The sequence below is a fragment of the Aphelocoma coerulescens genome, chromosome 18 (assembly GCF_041296385.1).
Source record: "Aphelocoma coerulescens isolate FSJ_1873_10779 chromosome 18, UR_Acoe_1.0, whole genome shotgun sequence".
Taxonomy (NCBI): domain Eukaryota; kingdom Metazoa; phylum Chordata; class Aves; order Passeriformes; family Corvidae; genus Aphelocoma; species Aphelocoma coerulescens.
In genome coordinates, this window is record NC_091031.1 from 9,318,832 (window position 1) to 9,330,980 (window position 12,149).

Here is a 12,149-nt window from a genome sequence, read left to right on the forward strand (position 1 = left end):
TTCTAAGCAGGTATTTGGGCTTCCTCTATTCTGTCCTCCCCCTGGTTAACTCCTTCAGTAGATCTGTTCCAAGGAATAATTTAGACAGCCATTAATATTTTAATAACTTTAATTAAAAACAATACAAAATACTACAGTGATGCAAAACAAGTTATCAAAGTTGATTTTACCAATGAACATTTTTTAAAAAAAGACAGTTCAACAAGGCCTTGCTGAAATTCTACTTGCAATTTTAAAGTTAAAAAAAAAAAAGCAATTTCTAAACATTTTCCAGAAGTATTTTTGCCTCCCAGCAATCTGACACTGTCAGAACTAGCACGCTTTATTTATTATGTAAGCCAGCTAAGGTTTTGGTATCTGTGTAACTTCACAAATACAGTCCAAGAGTCAGAGCTCAACTATAAATATTTTGCTTTTCTTTGAGACTTGCACAATTGATGCTAGGAATGGAATATTTCATTGTGAAGTACCAGAATATGAGGTTACATCTTACATAAAGCAGTGCTCTCCCTCTGTACAGATGCACTCTGGCTTTGGCTCACTGCAGCAGCCAAGGCCACAATCCCATCCCACAACAGCCATGCGAGGAGCTGCCACTGTGCTGCTCAAACATAAGCTGAACCATCTGCCAAGTGGCACTTACCACACAGCTTTGGTAAAGGTTATGACAGAAGGGGTTGGTTTTAGGGGTCAGGGTGTTAGATCTAACCTAAGGTGTGCTACCCAGGTTTTTAAATAATTTTTAAGTCATGCAAACTACAGCTGTCCAGGTACAAGTCTCTAGATGGCCTGAAATGCAAAAGTTAATTAATACATCTGCTGTAATAGTCTTCTAGGAGTACCTAATTTCCTAACCAAAACTAGTCTTTCACAGCATTCCTTTGAGAACAAGTCACTTTACACCAGGCACAGGTAAGGTTCTGTTTCCTGGGCCTTTGACTTTGCTGGGCCTAAGAGAAGTGAGGAAAGCCATCCAGAAAAGCCTTCAGCAGAATGGCAAGAAGTGGCAGAAGAGAAGGATGAGAGAGGACTTGTCCAAAGAGGAGGAGTGGAACCTGTCCTGAGTTAGCACCTGCTTTCCACAGTTCTTCAAGCTGATAACATTGCTGAGGAGCACACAGACATTGCCATAGCCAAACCCATGTGAACAGCAATTGCAAGTTAATTATACGTGCACGCAGTTACTGCATCACATCTGGCCATGTCTTCCAATTACAAACAATAAAGTTTTTGAGGGCAGAAGCTCCAAACGTGGATCAAGAGAAATACAAGAGAAAACCCCATCAGCCTGTGCTAACATTGGTGCAGTGTCCCATTTCCAAGCTCAGAGAGGCTCAGATAGGTCAGTGCCACAGGAAGCTCCCGGGTGCATCAGCCAGCAGTGCCTGACACAGCCCCACAGGCAGCACCCAGAGCCTGGCAGAATGTCCTCAGGGCCCCGTCCTGTTAGCTCACACTACAGAACTCAGGCTCCCACTGAAACTGTACTTGTTGGTACAGTGACAGCTGCCAAATGCAAAATGGAAATGGCACGAGAGAGGATGGCACCAGCTGCTCCAAGTGAAAGGCTGAGGAGTCAAAATATTCCTCCCAGACACACAGTGCATGGCAGCAGCCATCCCCCCCTGCCTACCACAGCAGGATACTGAGGTGTTGAGTGGGACACTAGAAAGCACCTTAAAGAGGTGATCACTGCACATCAACTCAACAGGCAACTTACTCCACAGGATGTATTTCAAGTTACATTGTACCTTACTATAGGTCATTCCCCTTTCTGTAGATTCTGAGTTCTCCTTACATTGTTTTAGTCTTTGTAGAAGATATTGCATAGTCTGTAAGTACACACATGACTAACACCATGAATGCACAGCAAGCTGGATGCACTATAGCTCAGCAGAAGCACGACACATGATGCAGTGCAGGGTTAGACCAACAGATGTACCTTTCAAAAGCTGATTTTGAACTGGAAAACTACAGTGTGGTTTCTATCTTCCATGGAATGTCAGCTCTCATGGGAATACAAATGAAAGCCAGCATAGCTAAGACTAAAGGCAGGTAGTTTTGTCCACTCCATGGGCACAGAGTAAGTGCAATGCACACCAAGAATGCCCTCTGAATATCCTTGATACAAAGCAGCAGTTACCACAGCCTGAGCCCTTGTGCTTCCATTATACCATCACATACTCTAGGACATTACTTCTTACTGGGAGTGCTGGGAACACTCACCATTCTCATTTTACACTGTGGGGGGAAAAAAGAGTCCTCCAAATCCCAAATCTCATTCTCCTCTCTCTAAAATGAGGGTTACCTGAGGTATACATTACAGTGGATTTAAATGAGCAACTCTACAAGTGTAACACCCTGCAGGATTTTTTGAACAGGTTTAATGATTATGCTTCGTTTACAGCTGTGCTTCAGAAGAAAGGCAAAGTTAGCTAATTGCCTGCAACCTCATTTTCCCATGTTCATACACAGCAGAGGTCTGTATTGATACCTGATGTGATTACAAGTTTTTTATCTTATTTAAAGGAAACAGACCCACTTCTGTGCTGCAGACAAGCTACATCAACAGCCATCTCCCTGTTGCAGTGTGAGTACCTTCCCACTGACAGCCTGAGCCTTTGCCTCTCAGCTCACATCCTAGGTCTGAATGGCTGGAAGGGAAATCTTGGTCCAAGCTGTTCTTTGATGAGCAGGTGCTCAGCTTCAGACCAAGCTGGAACACACAACAGGACGTGGCTTCTACTAAAAGCTTTTCAGAGCTTTCTCTCTGTAGAGGTAGAGTGATTGGAAACAAGAACACAGGCCCTTTTAAATCCTGAAGAGGCTGCTGCCAGGAGACATTTCCTGCTGGCCCACTGTGAAAGCAGACAACACAGTTACCTTGTACCCTGTTCAGATCTCCTAGAAGTAACTGTGTAAATATTTTCTAAATCAGGTCTAAAGACCATGAGATTGCTAAATAAAACCTAGTGAACTACAGTACAAGCAGCTGTACCATGTTGAAGGAACTTTCAGCTTTTTACAATTTCTTTCTTGAACTGATATGTTAATGTAAGCATGATGGAGTACTAGTTCTAGACAGAATATGCTGACTAACAGAGGTAGCTTTCACTTCAGAAATACCTTGAAAAAATTTATGTTTTAACTATTTGTGAAATCATCAGTCAGAACAGAGGACACCACACACCTGGAGTAAAACACAGCTACAAGTCAAACATTGAATCTATGCCAGCTACCTTAAAAAAGTTATTATTTAGCACTTCGGTATCATTTCAAGTGAGGAAATACTAAACAACTCTAAGCTACCATCTTGTTTGACATCAGTCTTTTCCCTACCTAAAGTTACACATGTCCCTGCTTCCTTTCTAAATACACAGTTTCAATAGTAAACATTGAGGTCTAGAGAAAGATTATTCTGTCCTGCCCAGAAGTTAAGAAGAACAGGATTAAGGTAGAACATCCCAAAGATCATTTTTCCTTTACTATTTATGGCTCCTTGGTGAGTCCGAGATAAGTTAAGACAAGGTTATGGGTTGATCAGCCTGATATTTAGAATTCCAAGAGAGGCACTCAGACTTTAATTTCCACAGATATCCAATGGCAAGTCAGTAGTAGAGAACATAAAAGTGCCACTACTCTGCATCCCCTAATTGCATATATTGAAAGGAAAACCTCAAAGCATTGCGTTATGAGTTGCAAATTCAACTCTTCTACATTTCATATACTGTACCTGCAGCAAATGTTTGCAATAAGCATCAGTTCACATCTGTATTATCACTTCATTAATGAAAAAGCAATTATCTCAACCCAATTCATTAATAAATAACTATTCCTAGACAAATTTGATGAGCTGACAAAGCTCAAAAGCCAGCAGTGTCCACATGCAGGGTCTTGAAGCAGTTTAGCACTAAACAATGTGCCCTAAAACAGATTCCTCCCATTGTAAATGCACGTGTTGAGAAATGCCCAGGTCAAGGTTGTGAGGGATTTCTTTTTCTGAAGAACGATCAGAATATTTTCCAGATGTTTGAAAGCCTCTGTTCGCTTCAGTTCACAATGACTATCAGTATTTAACCTGTGGTTCATCTGCATCACTTGCCTCTGTTTCGCTGCTCTGGGAGAAATCTTGTGGGGTCTCTACTCTGTCCAGTCCCAGAAAACTAGTAATGAGTTTGGCAACTGCTTCCACATCACTGTGGAAAAGAAGAAACAATGGAAGTTAGTGGAGCTGTGGTGCTGACAAGAGAAGAACAGGCATGCTAATTCCTGAGAATAACTGGCTAGAGGGAAAGTCATTCAGGCAAAGTATGGCTGACAGCATGCCACACCAAGCCATTCCTTCCACATCAGAACAAATCAGTCCTTTCCCCAGTCCCTGCTGCAAGGTTCCTTATTATCAATGCTTAAGATAAATTTTCTGTTAACTAATATAATAATAACTGAATGTTTTGCCAACTAGAATTAATCCCCTCTGCCATTGCATAGCTGAAGAAGGCAACCCCAGCAGACATGCAGCACTAAAAGGATCTTAGATATCTAAATATGATCCTGATAGACAGTGTTACCCAAATGTCTGCAAATGGGAACATTATGGGGTTTGAAAGGTTAAACTGAATTACACAAGGTCATACAAGCAAGTTTGAAAACTGAGCTTACTTATGAGTTGGCTATTACTGACCCACGTGATTGGCATTTCCCACCTTACACATTCTAATTTTAAGAAGTCCACACTGCACCTTCTGCAGCCCAACACTGCGCTCTGAGTGAGCGGGTGTGAGAAGCCGGTGACAAACCGCAGCACGACCAGGTAACCCTTCCCAAAATAGCGCACGGTCTCCTCTTCCACGTTCACATCGCGGATCTCGTTCAGCATAGCCACGACTGCAAAGAGATGGGGAAAACAAGGCAGCTCTTAGCATGACTGCAAACCCTGAGCACTGCCACTGGTGCCTTGGGTGATGGGGACCCTGGTGTTGGGCACCACTGCTGTGATCCCACACAAGCGGGGCAGTCCTGCAGCAGCAAACAGCTGCCGAGCTGCCCGGGGAAAAGAAACATCCACAGGTGTGGATGCAGCACACTGGAGCTGTACAGGCCCTAAGGAACAAGATGTACAGCCTGCCAGGCACTGAGGCACCCTTTATTCCTTACGTTTCCCACTTGCTTTAATGGCAGTTTAAACTATTTATCTGTACAGAGTAGGCAAACAGGTGTTCAGTCTCCTGAGACTGAACAAATACTGAAATATTTAACTGCTCAGAGCACCTGCTGATCTCTGCATCCTCACGCGAATCCTAAACCTAATATCCTGAACCAGATATTATCAAAGAGGAAGAGATGTCCTCAGCTCCCCAATGAAAACATGTATCCTAAAGGAAAGTTCAGAAACATCAAACATCCTTCTCTCTACATCTTTTATCTTCCATCTCCAAAATGAACTGTTTAAAAACCAATTCAGCTTAAGGTCATTCCAAATTTGGCCACTTTTCTGAGCTTACTGACAGCTGGTTCGATTTACAGTAGGAAGTAGAATAAAAACTCTGACATGGAAGAGGATCCTTCTTTTGCAACAGAATAGAAGATCCTAGTTTGCAATAGAACTCCCAATTCACTGTGACTCAACCAACTCATGGGCTATACTGCAACTTCTGTTAATCCAACAGGAAGCCCAAAGGACACCAAATACTGCATTGAACTGAGCCTCCTGAACATGCTGCTTTAAATGCATATTCTACATCTGCAGGATGTAGCATGCCTTTGCATATGATATCTAAGCATTTGCCTGCTCCCCAAAGCAGATGTGATTACAGGAATCTCGACTTCTGGATCCAATAGTTAAGTTTTTCCACCAGTCCCAGCTGCCAAGCAGGCTAGCCAAGGGAAAGGTAAACCTGCACATTAACATCCCAGAGGAATGGCTATGATTATTATGGAAAGCAATGTGTAGGCCTAGTTACCTTGGATTAAAATAATTAACAAGATGCATTCAGCACACTGAGAAGAAGCATTTGGGCCCTGAGAGGCAGGTTGTTACATCTGCTGCTTGGGAACAAAGCAGATCTAGAAGCAGATGTGACTTAATTTGAGTACAGAACTCCAGAGAAGCTATTAAATGGGCACATATCCATCTCTTCTGCTGCTCATCACATTTTCTACCACAGATGCTGCTTTCTCACCTTGTTCATTGCCTCCTTTTGACAAGGTCAATAATTTCTTGTAGAGATTGAATGTTTTTAGGCAGAGTGTTCCCTTGTTCTTATCAAATACAGCTTCCTGTAAAATTGAAAAATAAAAATTAAGATTTTCCTGAAAACACCATCACTAGCTATGCTTCAAAGTAAAATAAAAATAGTTCTGTGGGAAAAAAATCTTGGTAACAGAAAAATACACAGCTAGTTTAGAGACATTCCTCTATTTTTAGACTCTGAAAATCACAATCTTGCTCTTGGTTTTAAACAGAGACTTTACCATATCTCCTGTGTGACTTCTAGTAGGGAGTTAGAAGTGGGCTCATTGTCCCTCTTGCCACATTTCTCATGTAATAAAAACTTTGCCTAGAAGCAAATTTGAACACCAACTTGTAACTCCCCTAATTTTCACTTCTGGTGAATTTGACATTCCAGTGCTGTGCCCTGTGGGCCAGGCTTACACAGATCTAAAATACCCCTGACATTAGATGAAGAGAGGATCTCATTCTCTTTAGGTGAGTTGCTCATTCTAACACAACTCAGGTCAGCAAGGTGACAAGGTGGCTTATTGCTCTCAGGCCTGCTCCTAACAAATCAACATCCACAAGATTCTAAACCAGCACACACCATGCTTGTCCCAGAGAAAAACAGCTGAGCAGTCTGGAAGGTTAGAGCTCCTTTATTTAATGGTTGCTCTGTTATTAGCTTGAAGGGTAAGTTCAAAATCATGTTGTGCAGCTGAATGTGCTGATCATCCTCCCTCTTTTATATAAGACAGAACATTTTGGGGAAAGTTTCCCCTTAAAAATACCCATATGTTTAGCTTCACATTTTCATGCTTGTGCAGTGAAAGAATTATTGCCCTAATTCTAGTCCCAGTATAGCAACCCCAGAGGGTTTCCTCAAAACAAAAAGCATAACTTTTCTGTTTGGACTAAGCAAGTGCGTGGGGCTGCTGGAATCAGCATCTGCCAACTGCTTCCTACTCACAGACACTCATTTCCTGAGTGCAGCATCTTACCTCCCACTGCTCCAGATTCTGTGCTGCCACAAAGAAACACCCAGCCATGTAGAAAAGCTTCCATGCCAAGCTGTCTGAACAATGCAAAAAGTGCATAAATTTAGCTTTTTTCCCCCCTTCTTTGGTATTCAAACAATCCTGAAAGCAACATGCTCCCTTTAAAAGCAACAAAAGGAGAAAAGGTTTCTCTGATGGAACATTTTTGCCTTTAGCTGTACTATAAGCTATTTTACAGCTCTTTCCCAGGATGAAAACACAGAAAGTCTTCATATTTTTCAGAGACTTCATTCACACTGGGCTTCAAACCACATAGAATTATAAGCATATGTATTATTGGCAAGGTTGTAACATCACATCTTTCTCTTCTCTACAAGCAAAGGCATTTTAAAAGGCATCCACAAAACTGCCAACCTGCTGTCAAACACCAAATATTTGTGCTGCAGAGGACTTAAGGACAACGAAAATTCAATGAAGCAAACATGTTTCTGAATAAAAGGAAGCAGTTGGTCCTCTTGACAAACAAACATTTGCATTTCATGTCGTGGAAATGTTGACATGTCACAGCCTGAACAATTTGCTCACTCAGGTTTTTATCTGAAGGCACAGTAGAACTGTGCTCATGATTGTTTCAGAAAACTTTGTTGCAATGTCTTAAGAAAAGCAAGGCTGATTTAGCTGGTGGCTCAAGCAGCTTTCACTGCATTTTGCTCTTTAAATAAAAATTCGTGGGTTGTATTGGTAGCACATTCCTACACACTATTAAGTTTTAAAATTTGACGTTAATAGGATGCAGCACAAGAATCACAGGGCAGCTTCCAGGATAAATCCAATCGATGGAAAGACAGCTGGCATTTGGTGCAGTCTGCTGTACTGCAGGGGGAGGAAGCAGCAGCAGCTGTCTGATCTCTAAAGGTGCTCGGATGAGTAATCTCTGCTCGTGATGATTTGACAGTTTCCAGAGAAACAGAGAACTTCCGTCAAAGGCAAAGTAATCATTTCATTATGGTGTCAAATAATCATTACATGTCTTCCCAGGAGAGCTGTGAGGACCAGCTAATCACATTTATAAAACACTGAAAGTACAAAATGCCACAGAGTACTAAATATCATTATTAAAAATACTTGCAGATGGAAAAGCAGGCTGAGTAAGAAATAGAGCATTAAAGCACAGCAAGTCACAGAGGCAACAGCTATTATTGGTTTTATTATTCACACCACAAAGTGGGAGAGCTACCTCCACTACCTTTCTAAAGCCAGCCAGAAGCTGCAGAGGAGTCATCAGCATGAAAAACAGACCAACAGGAAAGAAACAATTCTTCCCAAAAAGTGATAGGTCATTACCTGCACTATAATAAGCAGCAGCCAAACCTATGGAGGCTATTCCTAGGAGGAAAGAGGAGAGAATTAGGACAAATAAGCAGCTCAAAAAGCATGTAAAATTTCCTGATGAAAAACATCACTTTCAAAAAAATTACAAACATGATTGCAACATAGATCACTACATGAAAGTCAAGTTATTTTTTTCTCTGAACTCAGTATGAAAGAACTTCCATTCTGCAAAGACATTAAAAGCACAGGGGCTGGGGTCAGAAATAAAAATTTTGTGACACAACTGGAAACCTCAGAGGGACTCAATCTAACCATTACACCATACTTCCTCTCAGCACAGTACAACTTGGAGTGTGCTGACACAAATCTTGCAACAGTTATTTTCCCCTTTAAGTGCTCCATGGAGCCAAAAGAAAACTTTTGCAGTAAAGTTGTGTCAGAAACTGCCAGCTCCTTTCTCCCAGAGAGGAGGAAGCATCTGAATTCCAAGTCCCAGTAGCTGCTGCAACTGCAAAGATCTTCTCAACAGCATCCCTGAAAGCAATGACATCGTTGTGGTGTTACTGCAGTGAGATCTACTCAGCTGGAAAGCAGGATATGTCAGATTTTCCCCACCAGCTCTCTCAGTACAACCCTAACAAGTTTCTTTTTCCTGCATATTCAGTAGTGCTTATAAAGATGCCTTTCAGAACATCCTGTATGACTTCCCATTTCACAGTGTCCTTAGGAGCTCACCATCAACCACACGCATGATCCCACCCCAGCATGGCCACACTCCAGTCTTCCACTCATGAAAATTGAGATGTTTTTCAACCTAACTAAACAGCCCCTTCAGAAGCTTCACATTTATATTGCTCTATGGCATGTAATAAACTTTCTGTTCTTGAGCTTTCAGGACTCCCTTAAAATTCTATCCATGAGCCTCTGAGGCTCTCCAGATGAGACTGAAAAATGACCAGTCTCACAGTGAAACTGCCACGCTGAGGCTTCAGACTCATTTAGTGGCAATGATAAAGGAAGAGTTCAAAGTACAATCATTCCTCTTCTGGAAAGGAAAACACCTGGAAGGCAGGCATTTCGCTAGGGGCTCTCCCAGAAATTTATTCAGTGACCTTCTTCCCTTAAAGCAAGCTCTGAAATAAGCTGAGGAATGCTGTGGTCTTACCAACACAGAGAGACCAGGATCGGATGCCAGGAGACCTCTTTAGATGAAGATGGGAACTCGTGCGTTTTTCAACCAACATGTACATCTTCAAAAGAAACTCCCAACAGCCCAGTCTGACTCATGAAACCGCACTGGACCAAAAAAAAAAAAGAAAGCAGGAATTTTAAATCATTGACGATTCCACCAGTTCCCCTTCCTAGCATTTTTCAGGACTTATCAACTCTTAATCTAGACTATAAAAGATGTCCAGGGTAAGAACACAGTCTTTTTGCACAGGAAGAGCAACATGTACACTGAAAACAACCACAAAGTAAAACTGTCATGTGGAGACTTGCATAACAACAACACGAATCTGAACTCTCGGAAGAAAGTTCTCATTTTGGGGGTAAAAGTCTCTTTCTATTATAATTAGATTCCAGAAGAAAAATGTGAAAAACAAGAACCCAGAACAATGTTGTTGCTAATTCATGCAGCCCTTCAAACAAATAAAACAGCAAGAGGAATGGAAATCTCTTTGACAGCATTCTTCCTGCGAGCTCAAAGGGTGAAGGACTAGTCTGGGAGCTGGGGCAGGACAGTGCAGCCTTCTGCCCCTCTGACATGGGGGGTCTCTCACCCCTGATGACACACCAGCTACAGCCAAACACTGCCAGCATCCCATAATGCTACAGAAGGCATTCCCATGTTCCAAGCCACCTCAAGAATGGAACAAGAAGCTTCCAACAAAACTATGTTTGTCCATCCCCAACAAGACCACGCCTTCAGCCTAGGCAGAAACTAACAGTAGGGACTAAAAAGAAAGGTACTGATTAAAACCAGTACGAGCTGGGTAATCCCATGCAGCATTTTCAGTACGTTTTTACTATTTTACAGCATAGAATCAGAGTTGTTTAGGGTGAGAAAGACCTTTAAAATCATGAAGCCCAACCACTAACCCAGCACTGCCCAGTCCACCACTAAACCATGTCCTTAAACACCACACCTATATGTTTTTTGAACACTTCCAAGGATGGTGACTCCACAACTTCCCCGGGGAAGCCTGTCCCACAGAACCAGTTCCAGGAGGCTGGCACTAAGCTGCAGTTAGCTGCCCATGATAACAGGTTTCCAGAAAATGCCAACATTCATCAGGTTTTGAATAACCATGGAAAACACAGAGAGAGCAGGTCTGAGCACATCCAAGTTCTTACAAATGGCAAGTGTGATTTTCAGTCCTTTAGTTATCCTGCTGTTCTTGGATGCAAGAAGACATTCCTGCAATTCTGGAGGTTTGGATACAAAGCTCCAGGGGAGCAGATTTAGCCAGGTCTTTTCAGTTAAACAAAAAGCACCCACAACTCTGATTTTAATCTCTTAGCAACACATCTGAGAGCATCTGAAACCGGAAGAGCCAAAAGCACTTATGCATAAGACACACTCCATCTCCTCCGGATGTCAAGCATCAAATTTTAATTTTCAAATGACTCCTGTGAGTTGCTCTCAATACACCGGAAAATATTTCTACAACGTCTTCTCCTGCCTGTTATCAAACACATCGAGATCACTGCAGAAATCTGGCTGTATTTCACAAATATTGCACCCTATTTAAAACACAATTCTCACACGTATCAGTTAAGAGCATTAATGCAAACTTTGATATCTACCCCTGTATTAATTTAGTGAAGTTCAACCAGGCAAATGCCAATCTTAGTTTAATGCTGGACACTCAACATCAATGGCATTGTCTCTCACAGGCTGTTGCTTGCAAGAGACCGATTTTGGAACAAAAAGGATCAAAGCAGCTTCTAAAGTTACACCTAATAAATAAATAAATCATAAATGCCCCTTTAAGCGAATGCAAGAGTTTTACTACAACAATGTTATGATTATAGAGAAAGAGGTATTTTTGGGCTGCTATTAACTCAATTTTGCTTGAATTTGTCTGGTTTGACACTGAACTGATCTCCAGCATCAAAATAACACTCTCATGCTTCCTCCAAGCTCTCGGTTGAGGGCGAGCCAGCAAAAGCCATTGGAAGGAACACCTTGAAATCTTCACCACCAACAGCCATCAAGTCAGGACCACACATCAGGTGAATTTTCTTTACAGAGCTCATTTTTCTTTACCTCCCAATCCTGCACCTACTCCCACCTCCCCACAGCCTGCTCTCCCCCTCAGGGAGGGGAGGACACTCCCCATCCAGGGACCGGCCCTGCCAAAACCCACCCCAAGATGGGTTTTGCTCCCCCACGCGTGGGGAACCTGAGGGCCCCCCCTTCACCCTCTCCCAGCCCCATCCCCGCGGTACCTGCCCGCGCTCCAGCCGCGTTCTAAAGGGATCCGCGGCCGCCTCCGCGTCCCGCGCCCTCAGCACTGATCCCGCCTCAGGGATGGACGGACGCGCCCGCAGCCATTTTGGGTGCGGGCAGAGGATGGGACACGAACCTCCCCTCCCGCGAGGGC

At 42.7% G+C, this 12,149-nt stretch overlaps 1 protein-coding gene across 1 annotated transcript; it reads right to left on the reverse strand.

Annotated features, from left to right (window-relative positions):
* Positions 1 to 103: 103 nt before the first annotated feature.
* On the reverse strand, positions 104 to 12,100 carry CYBC1 (cytochrome b-245 chaperone 1). The gene is made up of 8 exons (XM_069032628.1): positions 11,995 to 12,100; positions 9,707 to 9,837; positions 8,554 to 8,595; positions 7,213 to 7,286; positions 6,180 to 6,276; positions 4,740 to 4,884; positions 4,103 to 4,196; positions 104 to 2,858 (listed from the first exon to the last, which is right to left on the reverse strand). The coding sequence occupies exons 2-8, from the start codon at positions 9,789 to 9,791 to the stop codon at positions 2,757 to 2,759; spliced, it is 639 nt and encodes a 212-aa protein (XP_068888729.1). The 5' UTR covers positions 9,792 to 9,837; positions 11,995 to 12,100; the 3' UTR covers positions 104 to 2,756.
* Between the last annotated feature and the right edge of the window lie 49 nt (positions 12,101 to 12,149).